Source organism: Molossus molossus, unplaced genomic scaffold (assembly GCF_014108415.1).
Source record: "Molossus molossus isolate mMolMol1 unplaced genomic scaffold, mMolMol1.p scaffold_m16_p_7, whole genome shotgun sequence".
Taxonomy (NCBI): Eukaryota; Metazoa; Chordata; class Mammalia; order Chiroptera; family Molossidae; genus Molossus; species Molossus molossus.
In genome coordinates, this window is record NW_023425401.1 from 61,505,929 (window position 1) to 61,528,670 (window position 22,742).

The 22,742-nt window shown below is 41.7% G+C and overlaps 1 protein-coding gene and 1 pseudogene across 1 annotated transcript in view; one reads left to right on the forward strand and one right to left on the reverse strand.

The window, feature by feature from the left end:
• Positions 1 to 22,742, reverse strand: part of LAMB1 (laminin subunit beta 1) — a 72,712-nt gene that overhangs the window by 28,817 nt on the left and 21,153 nt on the right. Inside the window, exons 9-23 of the mRNA XM_036247270.1 lie at positions 22,180 to 22,368; positions 21,729 to 21,908; positions 21,480 to 21,592; positions 19,230 to 19,309; positions 12,309 to 12,444; positions 10,607 to 10,765; positions 9,654 to 9,781; positions 9,301 to 9,424; positions 8,527 to 8,731; positions 7,712 to 7,855; positions 7,282 to 7,513; positions 4,788 to 4,951; positions 3,549 to 3,773; positions 2,349 to 2,563; positions 1,322 to 1,418 (exon numbers count right to left, since the gene is read on the reverse strand). Coding sequence (XP_036103163.1) covers positions 1,322 to 1,418; positions 2,349 to 2,563; positions 3,549 to 3,773; positions 4,788 to 4,951; positions 7,282 to 7,513; positions 7,712 to 7,855; positions 8,527 to 8,731; positions 9,301 to 9,424; positions 9,654 to 9,781; positions 10,607 to 10,765; positions 12,309 to 12,444; positions 19,230 to 19,309; positions 21,480 to 21,592; positions 21,729 to 21,908; positions 22,180 to 22,368 — 2,391 coding nt within the window. The remainder of the gene's footprint in view (positions 1 to 1,321; positions 1,419 to 2,348; positions 2,564 to 3,548; positions 3,774 to 4,787; positions 4,952 to 7,281; positions 7,514 to 7,711; positions 7,856 to 8,526; positions 8,732 to 9,300; positions 9,425 to 9,653; positions 9,782 to 10,606; positions 10,766 to 12,308; positions 12,445 to 19,229; positions 19,310 to 21,479; positions 21,593 to 21,728; positions 21,909 to 22,179; positions 22,369 to 22,742) is intronic.
• Positions 20,011 to 20,135, forward strand: LOC118620642 (annotated as a pseudogene).

Here is a 22,742-nt window from a genome sequence, read left to right on the forward strand (position 1 = left end):
TTTGTGCAATGGTGTACCGCATGTCCTGGACCACTGAATGGCAGAGAACATCAGCTCCCGTTAAGAACCAACATTTGGACTGAGGATTGATGAATGAAAAAGCACTTGTTTATTGACACAGCAAACATCATGTTCTCTGTGGAACAAATCTTAACCTAAGATGTTGTCCAAATACTTCTGGCTAAGTCTCAATTGGAAAACAAATCATATGCCTTTTGTTCTGGTCTTGTCCACTGTTTGAAGTTTTCCTGCTGTTAAGGAACAGTGGTTGACTTAAAGAACACATAGTGTCTAGGTTTCTGACCTTTGGGAAGAGATAACTGAATGCACTGCTAACTTGAAGATCTGTATTATTTCTCTCTATGGTTGTACCCCAAAAAGGAAAAGGTCATATTAAAATTTAAAATCCCACAGGGACCTAGAATTTCAGATATGTAACAAAGAAAAGATATCAAAGAATGAAAATGAAATCACAGAAGATATTTATCTATAGTTATAAACTTAAGACACAGAGAAGAAGACCAAATACAAAAACAGAATAGACACAATCTATTAAAATCTTTTCTGTAAATGTTTTGACTTCAAGATCTAAAAAGTAATCTGGCAAGTCAAAAAAAATTACAACTGCATAAAAATTAAGCAATCCTTATGATTCATATGACTTTAACAAGTTTTTGTTCTTAAGAAAATGTCAAGTTTTCCCTCCCAGTCCTATTTTATCAGAAGCTTAAGTGGGAATCTGGGTTCTGTTCACATTGACAGACCTGGAGTTCCTGTCATCTATATTTGCCCTGCTGCACATGAAGGCGCTATGACACCATCCTGCAGTTCCCACATGTGGGGACATTCCACACAGTGCAAATGCTGAGGGTTTACCTGTCTGCAGAGCTGCCTAACACACTGCAGTCAAATGATCTTTCTACAGCAACCACTTGGCTCGGCACGTGTTGATGAGGAAGCTGGCCACATAATACTTTCCACAGGGGAAACTACTCAGTTTAATGAAATACACAGTTGAGATAAGCACATTTTGGGTAAAAGCATTTTAAAAAGCAATTTTGTGTGTATTTGTGGTAATATGTGTGTTTGTCTATGCAGAGACAAATAATTACTCCTGAGGAATACAGCAGGTCTGCTTTTTACTACCCACTTCTATAGGGCTAGATTTCTTTTAAACAATGAGTATGAATTTTTTTGTAATTAAACATAGAGTTTTTATAGACAAATTAATTTGTGCTGCACTTTAGAGTTTACAGAAAGCTGTTACAGATGTTCCCTCCACTCTGATCAGATACCACCCAGGAAATGCCCGTGGCCTTACCTCGGCACTCTATGTTGGGGTCTCCCCAGAAGAGCTCCTGGCACTCACTGCAGGTGCGGCCCCCAAAGCCAGGCATGCACTGGCACTGCCCCGTGAACTGTAGCCAGAAAACAGACCTCGGTCAATGGGCTGCAGAGCAGAAGCCAGTCGCACTCTCTTTCTCAGCTGCCAGTTAAGGGGAGTGGGACTGAGCTGCCGGCCTGGGAAGGCCTCCACTTCCTGACCAGGAGAGTCTTCCTTCTTTTCTGGGTGCTGAGGGCTAGCTGCTCTTTGCAACAGCAGTCGGAAAGGTTCAGAGCACATTACATTTTATTTACATGTTTCCCCACCACTCACTAGCGGGCCACTTGGGGCTCGCCTGCTGTGGGAGCCCTTGTTTCTGAGTGTGTGTCCGGAAACATAAGCACCTCTGACAATGCTGTGTACGGCTCTTTGGTTCCTTTCAGGCTGTGGGGCTAAGAAAACAGTCTGACTCAGCAGCCAGGGACATTCGAATGTGAGTCTGCAGCTGGGGCCCTCTATTAAAATGCTATGGTTGGCCCTGGCTGGTTTGGCTCAGCGGGTAGAGCATCAGCCCACAGACCAAAGAGTCGTGGGTTCGATTTTGGTCAAGGGCATGTACCTTGGCTGTAGTTTGGTCCTTGGCCCTGGTCGGAGTCGTGAGAGAGGCAGCCAGTCGATGTGTCTCTCTCACGTTGATGTTTCTCTTTCTCTTTCTCCTACTGTGTCTGAAGGTAAATGGAAACATATCCTCAGGTGAGGATATAAAAAAAAACCAAAATGCCATGGTTGTATCAGACAGGACCTCCAGGTATGGTTATATCCCGGCTGAGGGTTACAGTGATAGCTGACATTCAGTCTGTGCTGTGTTTGCCAAGCTGTGTGCTCTGTGGCAAGAAGGCTGCGACCACAGGAGAAGGTGACTTTCTCTCTTTAACTGGGACAGAAGTACCAAACAGCTGCCACCTGGACTCATAAAGGCATCTTTTCTTAGCCATGATGGCCTCACCCGACTGCAGTGCCTCACCTCATTACAAGATGGCCCGAAGGAATGAACAGCATCGCAGTTGCATGGGTCACACCCAGTCCCACTGGCCAGCTGCCAGGTATTAGGTGCACAGTGGTCACAGTTCTGCCCAACTACATTAGGAAGACACAAACACTGGCCCGTGGTCTTGTCACACTGGCAGTCAGAGCTATTACAGTGCTCCTGCACAGTGCCCAGGTAGTTGCAGACACACTCTGAAAAAGAATAAGACCAGACTTACTTACATAACCACATTCATAAACTATACAGGCAATGCAAAAGTTAGCTAGCTATGTCCCAAGGGCTAAAATTTTCACTCTCCAGGTTTCAACCTGGAGATGCAAATAAATAAGCAGGGAAAATAATGGAGGTGATTTAAAAAAATCTACAAATATTGTTCTTCAGAAGTTCTGATGATGTTCTAAACAGTCTTGACATTTCCCAGACAGGCATGCACAATGGCATGCTCTGCCTAGAAGTAATTTCAAAATATGCAGATTTAATAAGGTGCTGGTGAATCATTTTAAAATTGAAGATTTAACTAGAAATAATAGAAAAATACCTAGTGATTTCAAACTCTTGGCAGGGAGTAATGGATGTGTGAGACAGAGCAAGTAGAAGCCCTTTAAGCTAGTAAGGCTTGCAGGAATCCAGTCCTGCAGGTCTTCAACATTCCACAAGTGTTTGTATAAACAAAGACAGGGGCCCAGGGGCTAAGCAGCAGGAGCAGGAGGAAATGCTGGCTGATCTCCATGAGAGAGAAATAAGGAGTTCTGAAAGAGACTTTAGAGATGGTTCTTTCTTTTCCTTAAACTAGCAGCCTGTGTCCATCAATGACAGAAAAGGCATGGACCAGAGTGGGTATCTGGGACCTACAGATCCTAGCCAATCAGCAGGTTCCTGGGCAGAACTTGTATAAAATCAGTACACTTTATTGGATGGCATTGGTCATGGTGACAGCTACATAGTCCTTCCTTTTGGTTGTCTCTTTCAGGTACTTCAGTTCTGCCAAAAAATGAGGCTATAAAAAAAAAAAAACGATCAGTCTCATCTTTCCTTTGTTGAAAAGGAAATTTTACCTCTCTGAACAAGTGACAAGTGTATTCCCAAAGGAAATTAATACCAGAAGAATGGAATTTTCCGATGAAGAAGAAAGTGGAAACCATTCTAATAAGCAGTCAAAATGAATGTGCATCTTACTCCGACAGTCCTGCTGGAGGGCGTCCCCATAGTAACCAAATCGGCAGCGCTGGCAGTGCTCCCCTTCCGTGTGGTACAGGCACTTCAGGCACCTCCCAGTTTCCTTGTCACAGGCTTCTGGGTCTGCCGTGTCAATGTTGTGGTGACAATGGCAAGGCTGACATGTCCCTCCAACATCAGAGGGATTGCCAAAGAAGCCTGAAGCACAGTCCTCACATCTGGAGCCTATTGTCCAATAAAATCAAGCACAATACCTTTAGCTTGCTGACAGAAAGGTCTAGTCCATCCACATTCCTACTGAGAGAGTCAACCCAGGCTGTGCTCCTCACCACACTATCACCCAGCCCTGGGTGACCACATCAGGGGGAAGCTGGGCTTCCAGTTATGGGAGGAAAGACGTATTCTGTTGTCTGCAGCACTGCTGCAGCCGGCTGAGGCCACAGTAGGGCGTGGACGGCTGCAGGAGCTCCAGCACACAGGACTTCAGCTTCTCATTACGGAGGGGTGGAGCAGATTAGGAGCTAAATTAATGATCTAACAGGGTAAAGCTTAGCTTGGTGTTAAATCCTAATCCAAGGATTATATTAACTGAAAAATCACTGCTTCTGCTTGAGCAACCTGAAAGATGGGGGCCTACACAATAACCAAATTCCCCATGGAATCCTGAAACTACAGGTAAATGTTTACTGAGCAATGGGTAAGCATAACTAGTATTTGAAAAAGTAGCATCAAGTGCAAAATGAAAGGGAGTTTATTTTCACAACTTGCTACAATCCTTGAGTGCTGACTGATAACGTCAAGTATTACAAACAAGAAGAATGTATTGAGCATTGGCTGATTCAGTGTTCCGGCGACCTCCTACATGATACTCTTTTCTGCCTTCTGTCCACTAGCTACGCCACTACTTTGAGACTCTTTTGCTAGGAGCTGGATAAGGGAAGAGAAAAGTCAAATGTAAATTAAAATTTCTACTGCTTATTAAGTGTTCACAGGGATTTGTTTATGGATTCAAATGAGCCTGCTTTCCTGTTATATATTGTAATGTTATTATCATAAGAGACTCAAGAAATATTCTACCCCATAAGACAAACAAGAAAAGAGCATCTTTTTAGATTCCCTTCGCTTTAAGTAAGGATTGTAAATATGAAACTAAATTGGCTCACTCTTCATCTATTTCCTTCATTAACCACTAACTCATAAAGACACCTCTTCTCCTTCAAGAGTTTCCACAGTACTTACCAATGTACCCAGGATTACAGACGCACGCAAGCTGTAAAGTAACAGGATCTTGATAGCAGCTACTGGCAAACTGGCGTCTACTGTCAGGACCATCTGGGCAAGGACAAGGGCGGCAGTGATCTCCTGACCCAATGATGGGGTCACCATAGTAACCAGCCAAGCACCTATATCAGTCACCAAAAAGAAAGGGCCATGAACCAGACTTGAAAGAAAAAGTCTTAGAAACTGTTCTCTGTTTGGGAACACTCACTCCCCACTCCTCTTGCATCCACATGGAGAACTTCCCAAAGGAGGAGTGGTTCGCAAATGTTAGCTCTAATCAGAATCCCCTGAAAGGGCTTGGAGTCTCCCCTCTTTCTGATTTAGGTGGTCCCAGGTAATGCTGAAACTGATGGTCTGGGGATCACACTTGCAGGGCCACTGCATTAGGGTGACACTCCTGGCCTTACCTGGACGCTCCCACAATCCTTCCCAGAGGAAGAGGTGAATCTCCCCATGTCCTATTAGCTGCCCACCTGCCCTGAGCATTCTAGTCAGCTCCCTGCTTGCATTAAGGAGTCTGGGGAAGAGGTGGGGGGAGGCGTGGTTGTCTGTTTCTGCCTCTGCCTGAGAGAGTGACACGTTAGCTAGCCCACGGAGGCACGTTCTGCAATTCAGCCTTTACCAGAAACAGAGCTGATAAGAAAGCTCTCTAGCTTCACCATTCTTTCCTCTATCTCTCAGGTGGTTTCAAACTTGGGCAGAGATGAGGGTTGTTATTTATCAGCTCCCACATCCAACAGGTCTCAACCCCTCTCCTCACAGATAAGGAACCCACGGAGGTGAAGAAGGCTTACACAACTCATTAGTAATAAGCCAGAGTTTGAATCTAGCCTCTTGGCTGTCAGCAAGGAATTCTTTGACTTAGTCATGCTCATTCTCAACATGAATGGTGTTTAGGTTACTTTTTTTACTTCCTATGATATAAGAGCTTAACAGAATTTGAAGATCATCTAATCCAATCTAGTTATTCTACTAACAGAAAGTTGGATACTTGGAAAGGTGAGAAAATTCACCCAAGGTAATAAAGCAAGTGAGAAGCAGAACTGGGCCTGGAACTCTGGTCTAAGGATTTTCAGTTCAGTTTGTTTCTCTTTTTCCTTTTTTGAGACACAGGTACTATTTTTTTTTTTTTTTTAAATGAGAGTCAGGGAGGATAAAGAAATAGAAGGAAAAAGTTGTTCAGAGGAAATTAACCACGTGTGTGAGAACTAGCGGTGATGAAGTAATTTCATACACTGCTTTATGAGAAAATTTTCTAGGTGAAATAAATCCAAATACATCTTGACAAAATTGAGTGTTCATTTCCTGCCTCCCTCTTCACTTCCTACTTCAGAAACAATCTGAGCCTAGAGCTTCTTTTCAAATTCATGGGACTAATACTAATTATCTTGGAAAGAGGAAAAGAATGATGAGAAATCGGCTCAAACTAGACAGCAGAATCCCAAATTCTTTAATCAAGTTTTGTCATCTAAACTAGGACTATCTATCTTTCCTCCTCCCAAACCCTCTCTCATTGTCTAGCAATAAATCGAAATGCTTTACAAGTAATATCCAAGAATAGTCAGAAATATAAACCAAGCCATTCTCATGAGATGTTCTTACAAAGACGTTACACAGTGTGCTGATTTCAAATCAGCATGTGGACACCACCATAGTTTACTGTGCTCCCCCTTAAAAAATTTTATTTCTTTATTGATTTTAGAGAGAGAGGAAGGGAAAAGGAGAGAGAAATAGAAACATCGATGAGAGAGAACACTGATCGGCTGCCTCCTGCATGCCCCTCCACTAGGGATTAGGCCCACAACCTGGGCATGTGCCCTGACCAGGAATAGAACCGGCAACCTCCTGGTGCATGAGTCAATGCTCAACCATTAAGCCACGCTGGCTATGCTTCCTTTTTCTTTTTTTAATCCTCACCCGAGGACATTTTTCCATTTTTTGTTCAGACAGAGTGGGGAGGGAAAGAGAGAGAAAAAAACATCGATGTGAAAGGGACACATTGAGCGGTTGCCACCCGCATGACCCAACCAGGGCTGGGGACAAACTGCAACCAAGGCACATGCCCTTAGCAGGAACCGAACCTGGGTATTTCTGGACCGCAGGATGACACTCTACCACTGAGCCAAACGAGCCAGGGCTATGCTTCCCTTTTAATCAGATTTTCTCATCTGTTTCTTTGTCTCTAATTCAGTTTCCATCTCCCATTAAAAGAACAATAGAAAACTTAATGCAGAAAACAAAAGATGATACCAATATACTAATTTCTTCTTTTCAATCTTGTATAACTGTTTCCTCGTAGTCTTTTACAACATAGTTTTGTGGTTGAAAGGAAAAATTTTTACTCAAAGTAATCACCAGAACATCTGAATTCTCTGTGGTTTTTCTAAGATGTTGTTTGCTTAGTCAAAAATGATCTCGTCCTCTTGACTTTCAAGAGGCTGCATCCACGTACCTTTCACAGTTATGACCTGTGGTATAGTCCTGGCAGCTCAAGCACTCCCCCGTCACTGAGTCACAGTCATCGGCATGGCCATTGCACTCGCAGGGCTGGCAACTCGGGAAGCCCCAGAATCCAGGTAAGCACTGGTCACATTGTCGGGCGTTCACCCCCTGGAAACAGTGGCACTGGCCAGTGACGGGGTCGCAGAAAGCATTGACAGAGCCTTGCAGATGGCACTCACAAGCTGAAGAGACAGGCAACCAAGGAACCACCTTGAGAAACTCATTAAATGCAAACACACCCCTCATTTAAGCACCCTCAGAATATTCATGGGCTCACATGATCAATTTCCAGAGTGAAGCACTACCTTTTGAAGCTATGGTAACACACCACTATTTCTCAGGTAATATGAATGAGTACATCACAATTCTGATTAACCTACGTTTGCAGCCACTGGGGCCAAAGCCGAAGGTTCCAGGAGCACATCTGTTGCAGGTTCTTCCAACCACATTAGGCCGGCACTGGCACTGGCCTCCATTGGGGTCACAGACGGAGCTTAACGAGCCCTGAGGGTCACACTCACAAGCTGCAGGGAAAAAGAGGCCAGAACCTGTGACACAGAGCAGCTGCTCTCCCCAAAAATGAGGGTACCTTGTCACACCTGGCTCTGAACTGGCTCATCCCTTTGGCCCATCCCTTCCCTTGGGCTCTCCCTGATCCTTCGTTACTAACTACCTGGGCTTATTTAAATTCCTATGGAATACAATCTCATCCCTCTGATGAGCAGGAGGGAAGCAAAAGGAGACAGAGTTGGTAGATGTAAGCAGTTTTTTTTAGGAAGAGGCCATTAAGGTTTTCTCCCATTGCCTTCAAAGCTTAAGTATCACAGGACCTTAAGACAAAAGTCAGAGACCTCTGGGAGTTGGTTCAACATTTCAAAGGGAAAACTAAATTTCAGCTGTGCAGCTCTGACTCCATCTCAACTGCCCACCCTGCCTATGGAAATGCTGCAACTTCATGGACTTCCCTCTAGTCTCCTATTGTGTTTTTCTTGAATACTGATTACATCTGCAATGGCGCTCTATCACTGAAATATTCTTTAAGAAAAAAAAATAAAGAGAAATTATCATTGAGACACTATTTTCTTTGTGCTGATTTCCTAACAGAAAGACAGGGCATGCCTTCCAACATACTTCATGACGCCAAGTGTACTCTTGGCTCTCAAGAAAGAAGGGCAGAAGCAGCAGTGATACCTACCCAAGCCTGTCTGATGCAACAGGGCAGAAATGCTAAAGATTATGTTTCTGCAAATGTCAGTCATTGGCGTTTTCACAACACTTCTGCTGTTCTCCAGACATCGGTATCTCTGAAAGGTTTCCCAGGCACTATTGGTGACGGACCCATCTCCTGAACCTCCCACGGTGAAAATGTCCAGTGATTTACAGAACGGCATGAGAACAAGCTATGAAGAAATGAGAATAGCAAAGTGTTATGCTGGTGTGTGGTGTCCTCAATTAAAGCAAGTAAACACATAAAAACCCAAAATACGTCTTTGACTCTTGAAAATAAAATATTAGATTCATTTAATAAACCTTGCCATTCTTAAAATATTTTTGCCAGAAAGAGTTTAGATAGATCTTACATAATGTGATGGTTTTAAAGTGTCATTTTTAAGACATTTCATATTTTCAGAAGAAATTAGAGGGTGGAGTTTTTGTTTGTTTGTTTTTAAATCCTCACTTGAGGACATGCATAGAGAGAAAGGAAAAGAGAGACAGACAGACAAACAGACATAAACGTGAAAGAGAAACATAGGCTGGTTGCCTTCTGTAAATGCCCAAGTTGACTCTCAAACGACTGAGCTACTCCAGCCAGGGCCAGAAGGTGGAGTTTTAATAAAATAAATAAGCAAAGCAGCCTTGAAGGTAAAAAGATGATTCTATCTAGCCTCTTAGCATTACCCCTCCACAAAACCCTCTGGGGAAGCAGATGAACACTTTCTGCGGGTGTCAGAAACAGCCTTGCACTTACTGAATCGATGAGTGTGTAGGGACTCTCCACACTGCTATCGGAGGAGGTGTACTGGGGCAGCTCTAACCTCACTGTGTAGTTCACACCTTTTTCAAAGCACACGGGGCGTGGAAGGACGACGTACCTGCCCAAGATCAAAAGAGAACAAAAGTCAACCTTTAAGTATCCAATCAGTCAATCAAAGTGCTACACAGCTCATTCCGAAGGAAGCAAGTCAACAGTCAGTGTTTGCGTTTGGCTCTGAAATGGTAGTAACTATACAACTCACATGGCAAGATAACAACAACAAAAAAATTACTAAAAATAAATTTGCATATGAGTTCTACTGAGCTGCAAACCACTGTCACACTGACCTTGAGCCAGGTGATAAGGACACCACTTGGTTGTCATCATCAGGAACTGTGTTACCACATCGGCTGCTAGTTGGAATCTTCCCGGGTCGCTGCACTGTGATAACAGCTTTTTCCCAGCGGTCTGGTAACTAGAATAAGAAACAGTCAACCAGAAGGACCATCTTCGCTGGCCCACTGCTGCCTGTTTATAAAGACCTCTGCCAAGTTTAAATGGAAAACACTTGCTTGTGTTTCTCTTCCCTCTTTACTATTTCCTCTGCTATTTCCCCAGCTCTAGCCCTAACCCCTTCTCACCCAGACAATGGAACAGCTTCCCAACTGCTCTTCTGCATTTCCCAATGTCCCTTTCCATCCATCTTAAAACAGAGCTCAGATCATGACAATGCCCTGCTCAATACCCTTCAACAGCTTCCTCTCAATGCAGAGCCCAAGTTCATTTACTGGTCCTAGCATTTTTCCTAACAGTGTGTCTAACCATATCCCATACATCTAGCTATGTGAAATGATTCTCAAAACACTCTCTTCTCCTCTGTTCATGCTATTCCTGACTTCCTCGTGTCAAATTTCATCTATGTTTAAAGCAAGGCCTACATCTGATTCTGTGAAACATTTTGGCAGCCCCCTGGCCCTGCCCAGCTAGAGCGAAGCTCTCACCTTCCAGCACTGTTTGCATTTCTGCTCTTACACTTTCTACCTTGGGCCTTTACTTGGGCAAGGAGAGGATTTAATCCATTCACCACCAAGGTCATGTGCCTAACAAGAGATTGCTAAATGTTCCTGAAATTGAATTTTTAAAAAAATGTACATTTTTCATTTCCATGGAGGCTAGAAAGTCAGAGACATTCCTCTGTTCCAGCACAACCTCCAAATTTCACAAAAACAGTGTCCATTAGAAGAAAGATGTCTCTATCAATATTCTCTCCCTCCCCCTCAAAAATTCACCGTGGGTTTACCTGTGGCTCATAGCGAATTAGGATGTCATACTCCATGGAGTACGGTATGTTGTCAATAAAAAACTCCAAATAAGCCCCTTCCGGCACTCGGACGAAGCCCGCTCCAGTCCAGGAAGGAATGCGGTCCTGCACGTACTGCCGCTCCACTATGGTGACCTCCTGAGAACAAGGAGACAGTCCTCATGCTTTACTGGAAATGCAGTTGAAGTAAATGTAACAGTCAAAGTAATCTGAAGGCACCCAATGGTCCAGAACTATATATATTATACCTATTTTTGTAGTCACATTTTCTCAGTAGACTGTAAAACGTTTTTAATACATAAACAGCAAATCGGTTTCTTTTTAGTTTTGTGATTAAGATAGTCTTGGGATATTGGATATGGGAGTTAAAGGCCTAGGACAGACCTGTGATATAACCAGGGGACTGAGCACAAAGGAAGGAAAGAGAACATCTCATATGCTGTTATAAGCAAGCTAGGAGTGATGAGGCATTTCCTACGTTAGTCCAATATGTAGTGAATTTATTTCTGTCTGTCTTTCTCATTGGCATTCATTTCAAGCTCCAAGTACAATGAAGAAATGATAGTCATGAATGTTCACTACTGATGAGCTCATTGTGACTGTCACTGAGACTGAGAATTGATCAAGTTGAGGGGCTTCACTCAAGCAACCATCTGCATTTGTTCACAGGGTTACATAATATCTGTGATTAGTCATCTCCAAAGATGAAATCCTTCATTCCCTGTATGGATGTGTGTGTGTGCGGCTTTCCCCATCAAAAGGTAGGACCTATATTACTCCACCCTCCAATCTGGTCCAGACTTATGAAGTGACCAAAAAAAAAGGCAAGAAAATGGCTTTCTGGGACTCCTGAGCCCAGGCTTAAAGAGACCGGATAGGTTTTGCTTCTTCCTTCTCACTGTTCTGACTCCATCATGTTGTGAGGAAATTCAAGAGAGCTGCTTGGAGAGGCCACGCAGACAAAAATGCCCCGCCAGCCACTCGCAGTTTCAGCGGTCCAAGTCGAAGTGCCAGACATACTTCTAAGCCACCAAGTTTTTTTACCATATATATATATATATATATATATATATATATTTTTTTTTTTTAATCTTACCCAAAGATATTTTTCACTTATCTTCAGATACAGTGGGAGGGAGGAATGGGGAGAGAAAGAGTGAGAGAGAGAGAGGGAGAAACATCAATGTGACAGAAACACATCGACTGGTTGCTTCCCGCACGACCCCAACCAGGGCTGGGGACTGAACCACAACCAAAGTACGTGCCCTTGACTGAAATCAAACCAGAGACTCTTTGGTCCAAGGGCCAATGCTCTACCTGCTGAGCCAAATTGGCCAAGGCTAAACCACTAAGTCTTGAATGACTTATTACACAGCAACTGGCAATGGAAACAATATCCTCTCTGAGTATTTATTATAGCAGATCAACAGAACTGTGGAGCATAAGTGGAAAGAAGAATGGAAGAAGAAAAACACACACAAAAATACCCCAAAACACCAAAGGTCTTATTAGTGAATGTCCCACAGTACCTGTGACTTATAGTCTTATTCAGCTTTAAATATGACCGTACCCAAGTCATATTTAAAGGATAGGTAAGGATCGATATGGTCCGGATCCTTACTTTGGGCTCACTGACAAAATACTGCTCCCCAAACACTACCAACTTGCACCGCATACTTACAGGCCCCAAGCTGGCTTCTTCGGCTTCATAGAGGTAGTGATCCAAGGTGGTAAAATAGTAGCCAGACTCTACTTCGTTGCACTGACGTCCAATCATGTGGGGTCGACACGTGCACTGGCCTGACTCGGAGGAGCAGCTGGAAGGAAGCAGAGCCGGGTCAGCAGTGTTTGCCTCTTATGGAGGGACCCACTGCGGCTGTACATTTCCCACTGAACATTAAATGGGGTGAAATATTCAGGTGGGGTTTTCTTATTTCCTTTGGAAATAAGTACTTGCAAAAAACATTGCCTATGATTAATCCTGAACTCTGCCATTGAGATCTCTGCATGACCTCTGGTCTTTCACTTTTATCGCCCTTGCCCGGTCTTCACATCATGTTGGGGTTTTCTGTGTATACAACAAACGTTCCTGTTTGGATATTTTTGTTTTTGTTGTTTTGCTTAGGTTGTTTGCCTTATTTTCAACTGCAACCCCTTTCCTGAGCCTTAGATCCAAATATCCAACTACAAGGAGACAGTTCTAACTTAGCTACCCCAGAGGCTAACACACTCAAAAGGACAGCATTCAATCCCTCCCATGTTGTCTACAGAGGGGAGACACCACCACCACTACCACTGACTCAATCAACTCAGAAACCTGGAAATTATTCTCTGGATTCCATCTTCATATCAATCAGGAACCAACTTCTACAAATTCACCTCCTAGCATCTGGTGCATCTCTTCCCCTTTCCATGAGCTATGTCACACCTTTCTTCTTTCTCTCACAGGGAAAACCTTTACAACCTTCTAATTGGTATCCTTGTTGCCAGTATTCCAACTTCCCAACCTGCACCACTACCCCCAGAGCCGCCCAAATGAATCTTTCTAAGGCGCATTAACCATTATCAGTTCCTGGCTATAATCTGGCCCTTCTCTACCTTTCCATCCTCATCTCCCCCTCACCTCTCCAACCATACTGAATCAAGAACAGTTTCTCAAGTGTCCTGGGTGATTCAGGACCCTTTACCTTTGCTTATGTAGTTCTTACAGCCTGGAATGCCCTTCTACCTGATTCACCTACCCTTCTTTCCAGATTTGGCTCACCAATGACGCCTGCTGTGGCATTTCCTGACCATCACCCCACTACATAGAATGAACCACCTTCTCTTTCATGCCACCACCTCACTGCAGAGGAAACGATGTATTCACAACATTTACAACAAAGCTTGTCATGGAGTAGGTGTTTGTTAAAGTTGAGGATTTATATCTTCAAATCCTACTTATTTTTCAAAGTGTAGCTCAACTTGCATGAAGTATTATTTGGTTCCCTCCCTCTACCATTCTCAAGTCGTGCTTCCTGAGGCTTCAGTTTTTGCTTATCTGCACTGTTAAGACATTTACCACCTTCTCTATTGTGGTACAATTATTGGCAGACCTACCTAAACCCCTACAGGACTGTAAACTCCGGAGGGCCTGGGCTGTGCCTTAGTCACCACAGTCAGCCACCACAGGACCAGACTAGTGCTCTGCACACAGACCACACTCAAATAACGGTTAAACAAATGAACGCATAAAGGTTAGGAGTTCTGAATAAAAAAATAGAAAAAGCCTAGGAGATTTAATATAATAATAAAACTTTAAAACTAGTCGTGAGTCTTTTAGGTGATAAAGGCCTCAGGATAAACAATATATTCATTTTGCTCTCAGCCTAGATCAGTCTTTTGCCTTAGTATGACTTTGTGTACATGGTAAAATCAAATTGTAAGTGTTCCTTTGTGCTTCATCAAAAGCAGGTGGTTTGAAGTTGTTAATTTAAAAAAAATTTTTTTTTTTATCCTCACCTAAGGACATTATTTTCGATATTTTGTTCAGATAGAGTGAGAGGGACAGAGAGAGAGAAACATCGACGTGAAAGGGACACATCGAGTGGCTGCCACCCGCATGACCGAACCAGGGCTGGGGACAAACTGCAACCGATGTATGTGCCCTTAGCGGGAACCTAACCCGGGTCTCTCTGGACTGTAGGCCGATGCTCCAACCGGTGAGCCAAACTGGCCAGGGCTGAAATTGTTACTTTAAACGCATTCCCACACTATGTTTGTTTTTTTTTTCTCAGCCTAAAGTTCATTTTAAACCAAGTACCTAAGTCCAAATAAAGTCTTCTTCCATATATCATGTGAGTCATATGTGAGTCATTTTCCCCAACAGGAATATGGATACTTAACATCCCTTAGCCAACTGCCAGAGGAAGAAAGTTGTTCCAATTAGGACCTAGCTCTCTTTTGGCACAGTCCACCAACAAAGGCCATTTTTAAAAATCCAGGCATCAGACATTACATCAAATGGACAAAAGAAAATCTTTATTTCCTCCCCCGATGTTTACTGAGAGAACAAATGTCCAAAACACGAACCACCAAAGAAAACAATTTGATTCTTCATATGCCATCACTAGAAAGTAAACAATATAATAAAGCTGAGGACAAAGACAGTGGGCAGACTCCTGGTGTGGCCTTTGACCTGTAGCTCTTCATATGCCATCACTAGGAAGTAAACAATATAATAAAGCTGAGGACAAAGACAGTGGGCAGACTCCTGGTGTGGCCTTTGACCTGTAGCCCAATTCTCAGGAAGAAACAGCTCGGGAGAATTTGAGCAGGTGGAAGGAATTCCCTTAACATCAGCCCTGACAATCACTCCTCTTTGTGTCCACAGACCTGAAATGTCACTGTAGACATGACTCCAGTTCAACACTTACTCCTTCAGTGAACTCACTCTTGTGGCTTCATCTGCCTGGTGCCGATGGCCCTCACACCTACAGCTTTAGCTTTCATTCAGCTGGGCTTTGGTTTACACTTCCAGCCATGAATGGGATATTTCTAATTCATTTTGAATTCAGCTGTCATTTCTAATTCATCTTGTCCCCAACTACTTTTGCCTCTCACACTGATTTCTTATATTCAGCTCTGCTACTTTGGTCAGCAGATTTAAAATTCTTCTGATGTTGTAGGTGAGACATAACCTTTCCCTTCCTTTATCCTCAACATCCAAGTCTTTTTTTTTTATGGTACGTGCCCCTAGTGGGAACCGAACCCGCGACTCTCTGTTCCACAGGCCGATGCTCCAACCTCTGAGCCAAACCAGCCAGGGCTCAATATCCAAGTCTTATTTCAAGATGTTTCTCACTTAGTTTCTGCTCATTGTCACTGCCACCATCCTAGTCCAGTATGTCACATTCTATGTATGTCTGTTCCTCTACCAACCTTCCAGCCAACCTCGTAAGCTCTTCTTTCCTCCTGACCAGGCCATCCTGTCTACACTGCCAAACCAATCTTCCCAGACCACTGCTTTCACCATTTCACAAACACCCACAATTGTTTCTCTTTATTATATCAAGTCACAATGCCTGCCTGGTTTCCAGCAGGCTCTATAACTCATGCTTCTTTCTGGTGCCTGCCCTTTGCTTTCAGATCGGCCACACTCCTCATACATACTCTCCACAAATATTTGCTGAGCAAATGTTGGTCCTGGAAGCTGTGCTTCCTGGTGTTAATAATCTCACATTTTGGTCATTAACCTGGCTTGGGTTATATTATTTACATTATAATTAGATTGCACCGCTTAAAAATATTAAAAAGTTCAGATAAGCTGTCAACATAATACACATGGATTACTAAGCTTTTATTGTTTTACAAAAATCCATTTGGCTCATTACACAAAGCATTTAAAATGTTTTTCCACTTCACATGATTTTTACACTTCGTTCTGTCCCTGGCCAAAGTAACTGACGAATGTTTGGGATCACATTTGGAGACTGCCTCTCCTAAGAAGTATATAGTTTTTTGATTTTGTTTTTTAATCCTCACCCGAGGATCCTTTTCCATTTATCTTCAGACAGAGTGGGAAGGAGGAAGAGAGGAAGAAGAGAGAAAGAGACAGAGAGCGAATCAATGTGAAAGAGACACAACCGGTTGCCTCCCGTATGACACCGACCAGGGCCGGGGCCAAACCACAACTGAGGTACGTGCCCTTGACCAGAATCAAACCTGCAACTCATCAGTCCACAGGCCAACACTCTAATCACTGAGCCAAACTGACCAGGGCCATATTTAGTTTTTGTATTTTTAAAAAATCTTGTTTCTCAAATTCTTTAACTCAATTAACATTTAATCAATACCTACTATGTGTCCAAGGGGAAGCAAAGGAATATTAGCAGACAGAATATATTGATAATGGTTGCAACAAATCATTCATTTAGCAAGTATTTCCTGAGTATCTTCTACACACCAAATATTCTCCAATTGGAATTGGTGCTTCAGAAGACTGGGCCTCGACCACTCCTACAGGGGTCCTACAGAAAGTCCTCGTGGGGGAAACTTGGGAAAGGATCACTACAAGACACTGTAGAGTCAGAGGACTAGAGGCATCTTGAAAGGTTTTTTCCCAATCATGCCAAAAGACAGCGTCTCATCCATCATGTTAGAGATCAAATTACCTGCCTTAAAATCTTCACTAAAAATTTTGCTTTACAAACTCCCTTAATTAGCACATTCTGAATTTTATAAATTTTTGCAAGAGACACATGGGGCAGCGCAGGGCTGTGTGTGGGTGGACTCAGAGACAGGAAACGTGTGTGGAATTGAGAAGAGGAAGGGAGTGTGAGTAATATACACCACTTAGGGTAAAGGAACATAGGTCATTCCTGAGTTTATGACATAATTTGGAGAATTATAGATGCCATTTTCATCTACTCGAGATGACAGCTTTGAACCGAGGAATGAATTACTAAAGGAATCAGTATGTGTTCTGGGAGTCACAAAGGAAAGTCAGAGAAGTGATTCCATAAGCAGACAAGCAGTTAGTCTTTCTTTCTGGCTTCTATGGAATTATCCTTGCTTCTTCCCTTCTGGAGGTTTTCGAAGAACAGACTTTGAATACTGGAGTTTCAGAGGACTACATACATGCTGTAGTGAGTTTACTACACGATCTGGAATAGGACAAAGCCAAATACAGAGACCAAAGAGAACATGATATTGTTGCCTAAAATCTCATTCCTTCCCAGCAGACTACTACGGTGTTGAGAAATAATCTTGTGAAAGAGTCAATTTTTGAGTACTTAAAGCTTGCTCAATGAATTCAGCATGGTCTCTCTGGGAAAGTTCAGGGCCAAGGAAACATCTGCCTGTTCTCTCAGCAGTCACTTATACTATCTTTATCAGATGTTCTGCATCTGGTTCTGAGTCAAAAGTCTCTTTGACTCAAAAGTGGTTAATTAAACTCCCAGAAATTTTACGTCTTGCCAACTGTGTATTATGTTTATTTCTGGTAGAGAGAACTTCATGTCTCATCTATTCAAGGAATACCAACATATTTAAGTAACTAAAATTTATTATATGTCATTTTCATTAATAGGCTTGGAAGTTGAGTAAAACATAAGAAGAAAATAAAATTCTTTACACAAATCAAAATGGGAGTTCATTTTTCATCTTATAAATTAGTAAAATATAAAATGATGATAGCAGCTGCTGGTAGGAATAGAGAAAAAGGTACTTTTATAACTGGTTGGTAGAAAAATAAATTAGTACAATCTGTCTGCGGAACAACCTGACATTCTATTAAAATAAAAAAAAGTACATCCACTTTGACTTCAAAGTTCCATCATTGGGAACCTAATTTATAGATAATATCTATAAGCATTCATCACAATATATCTATAAAGATGTTCACTGCAACATTCTTAAAAAGCAAAAAGACTGTTAAGAAGTAAGTCACAGCACTTTCACATGATGAAAAACAAAAAGGGGGTAGATGAATACACACTGATGTGAAAAAAAGATCTCTAGATAAAAAAGCAAGCTGTGGAGTTGTGTACATAACATCTATTACTTTGATTTTCAAAAAATGTCAGTAAAGTAAAGTGAAAAATCATGGGCTTCCCCCCCCCCCTTTGTACTTGTCTGTTTTAAAAAATAAAACCTAACATGTTATTTTAAAAGAAATGTAAAGAGCCCTGGTTTGTGTTGCTCAGTGGTTATGGGTTCGATTTCTGGTCAAGGACACATACCTGGGTTGCAGGTTCAATCCTCAGCCCCAGTTGTAGCATGTGTGGGCAGCAACCAATCAACGTGTCTCTCTTACATCTATGTTTCTCTCTCTCTCTCTCTCCCCATTTCTCCCTCCCTCCCACTCAGTCTAAAAATCAATGGGAAAAAACACCCTCAGGTGAGGATTAACAAAAACAATAAAATAATAAAAAAATAATAAAAGAAATGAGAAAAAAATTGTAATTTTTAACAGGCATTCTGAGTACTATTATTAATTTCTACGTAGATAAAAGAAACGGTTAACGGCACATCTACATAGTGAAATTTAGGGAGAAAAAGGGCAGGACATCTGTCTGAACTGTTGAATTTTTTTTTTTTAAATATGGTTTTATTGATTTTTTTTAGAGAGAGAGGAAGGGAGAGAGAGATAGAAACATTGATGTGAGAGAGAAACATCAACTGGCTGCCTCCTGCACATGCCTACTGGGGATTGAGCCTGCAGCCCAGGCATGTGCCCTGACCAGGAATTGAACTGGGACCTCTCAGTCCATGGGATGATGCTCAATCCACTGAGCCACACCGGCCAGACTGAACAGTTTGAATTTTTTAGAACTATGGGCATACATTGTTTCCACAATTTAAAAAATACTGTAAAGGGAAAGCACAAAAACAAGGAACACCACCATTAAAACCAAGAACCATAAACATAGTAGATTTCAAACCTAATTCATGAAATGAATAAATCTTTGAAAGCACTGAGACCACAGGTAAAAGTGACTATCAGGCATTCAAACCAAAGGTGAACATACTCTGAATATCTTCTTCAGAGAAAGAATGCCACTTCTCCTAGAGATCATGAGGGCTTCCCTGGGTCACCAAGTACGAGTGAAGCTCCACTCACCTATTGTTTAAGGCTCCCCCAAGGTCACAGTCACAAGGTCGACATCCATCCAAGTCATTGCTTAAGCCCCAATGCTCTGGCTGCAGAACAAAAGATTAAATATCTAAAGACGGGTTCCTGTAATTACACAATAGACTCAGCAAGAAACAAGTTATGGCGTGTTTTGGTTGTTCTGCCAAATGTTCATTTGCAACATGAAAGAAGAAAGCCTACAAAAGAAATGAGAACAAGTATTCTGAAATAAGGAAACCCAAGCTGCAGGTCACTGGGGTCAGACAGGGTTACACATAATCGCATGATAATGGCAGATCAGAGTAGTTTCTCTGCTATACAAATAGCCTGCATCAAATAATCACCATGAGAAGATAGCAAAGATGCCAATTTTCTGGCAGTAAGAGAATTTTGACAAATATTTGGCAGGCCTTTAAATTGTTAAGTTCAGTCTGTCATAAACTCCATAAAGAAAGCTTTTCAAGGATTTGTTTATGTGGAAACATAGCCTAAAAAGCAAAGATTATTTTCACAACTGACAGGGGAGATTACATAGTCCTGAAACCACTGGAGTTGGAAATAAAAGAAATGGGACAGAATCTATATAGCGGAAAAGATAAGATCTCTTTGTGCCTCAACATATACACATTTCCTAATCAGCAGCATTTCCTAATGAGCAGATAAAAAGTAGGTTCACCATTTAAATCAGACTTCCAGAAATTTACTTTAAGAATCTATCAGGATGTATGCAATATGCATATTTAGCGATCATAAATATAGTTTAGGTCCAATCGCTTCTCGGCCTTTTGGCTAAGATCAAGTGTAGTTTAGGTCCAGATTTCTTCTCCCACATTATAAAAGCAATCACAAAAAATGTTATAAAAGATATAGAATAATTTTTAAAAAGAACTCCACCTGGAATTTAGGATAGTGAACTTGTTGGTGTATCTCCTTCCAGATTTTTTTTAAAACATATTTTTCTTTATTGATTTTAGAGAGAGAGGAAGGGAGAAAGATACATAAACATCAATGTAAGAGAGAAACATAGACTAGCTTCCCCCTGCATGCCCCCTATTGGGGATCGAGCCCACAACTTGGGCATGTGCCCTGACCAGAAATCAAACCAGGGACCTCTTGTTGTATGGGTCCACGCTCAACTACTGAGCCACACTGGCTGGGCAAGATTTTGTTTTCTTTTTTTTTTTTTGATGAATTTTTTTACTACATAAGCAAGATACTACTCATATCCAGAGTTTATTTATTTATTTATTTACTTATTTTAATTTTTGTTGCTTATCCTCCCCGGAAGGTATTTCTCTATTTATTTTCTAGATTGAGTGGTAGGGAGGAGGGAGAGAGAGAGAGAAAAAAACATTGATGTGAAAGAGACACATTAATTGGTTGCCTCATGCATGACCTGGACTGGGGCCTGGAATTAAACCTGCAACCCAGGGACGTGCCCTTGACCGGGAATCTAACCCACGACCCTTCAGTCCATGAGCCATCGCTCTAACTGCTGAGCCAAACCAGCAAGGCCTGAGTTTTTTATACCACCATAAGCATTTCCTCATGTTGCTGCTATTTTCAGTGACAACCAAATATGACACTTTATAGAAGCCCCAAAATTTACTTATTTCCCCCCACTGTTCCTCCTAAGTTTTTTGCTATAATTAATAAAAGATTCAATAATTTACTGGGTCATCACTTCATTAGGTATGTGTTGTACACCTGAAACTAATATAATATTGCATGTCAACTGTAATTGAAATATAATTTTTAAAAAGATACAACGAGTTCTCTGATAAATACATCTTTGTCTAATTTTCTGATTCTTTCATTAGGATCAATTCTCAGAAGTGTGGTTACTGGGTCAAAGGGTATGTTTATTTCTATAGGCTACTAATACATATCCCCAAATTTTCAAAAAGTATGAGCCAATTTGCATTTTTATCAGCAGTATATAAGTACCAGCTCCTCATTTTGTCTTCACTAGTCAGCCTTCCTATTTTTTAAAACTTTTATTAATTTTGTCTGTAAAAATGGTATTTCACTGAGGTTTTATTTTACAATTCTAACAGTGATGGTGAACAGCTTGTCAAAACTATTCCTTAGTAATTCCTCTTTTGAGAAGTATCTATTCATGTCTTTTAACATTTACATACAAGGGTGATGATAGAATCTACAATAGGTAAAGGTATTCTCTATTACAACATGTCATATTCACAAACTACCCACCCAGTATAATTAAGATTTACCCACCAGACACTGGTCACAATGCTGTCCTGTCACCAGGCGCTTACAGTAGCAGTAACCACTCTCAGAGTCACAAGGATTCCCACCAGGGATTGTTCCCAGAGGATTGCAAGCACAAGCTTTATTGGAGATAAAACGAAGTAAAGAAACATAAACCAAGTGAGTCTGAAGCAGGAGTCTGGATTTAGAATTGCAAAGTAGAATGGGACTTATGCATACATGGGAACTCCCAAACTTTTTAACCAATGTACTTACATTTACAACCAAATGGATCTTCAGCACTTAAACCATAGAAGCTTTCTTTGCAAATATCACAATGTTCTCCTTCCACATATAATTTACACCGACACTGACCAGCAATGAGGCCAGCAGAAAAATCAGTGTAACTGTCACAGATTCCCCCATTTTGAGAACCAGCTGGGTCACAGGTACATTCTAACAAGAATGAAAAGCACCAGGTTACACAGTGTGCGTTTGTATAAATACATATATTCCCTTCATCCTTCAAATGTCAGGAAAATAGACTAAAGAAGGCTTTACTACCAAGTAAATTCCACTTCTAGCATCCTATATAGCAGATAAAATAAGGCTAAGTCTAATGCCCATATTATGAATTTCCAACAGAGGGATGGTAACTATCAGACTAGATAGTCAAATTGAAAGGTAACCTCAAATAGGTCCCACCTCATGACCTTTCCCCACTTACGTTCACAGAAGTTAGGATCTCGGACATCTCTCTCTGGGTGCTGATAGTAAAACGGTTTGCACTGCTCACAGCTGCGCCCCATTGTGTTGTGTTGACAGTTGTCACACACTCCTCCACTGATGTTTCCAGTGGCCAAGAAGACTGCCATGTCAAAGTGGCATGAGCTGGTATGTTCATTGCAGTTACACTCTGTGTGAGAAGACCAATATCAAGTAAAGCCTTTTAAGTCTCTTTATCACTGGAGGATGGGGTTGGTAGAAAGGAATCTCATTTTGAAAACTAGGGATGAAGTTCAGGCAAAACAGCAATTAACTTCTTGTGGTGAAAAAGGACATATCTACTTGACATCAGTTTAAATCCTGTATCATGCTGGAAACCTTCAAAGTGTGGATTTCATGAAATAAACTCAACAATCTTCCCTCCTTGGAAGAGAATGGGCTATAAAAAATTGAAAACCTTTGGAGAGTTCCCGTGGAAGCTTCTTAGCAGAAAGGCTGTCACTGCATGGGGACACCTTTGAGTCCCGCTCAGGGTGGGATGGGAATACATCACTCTAGAAGATT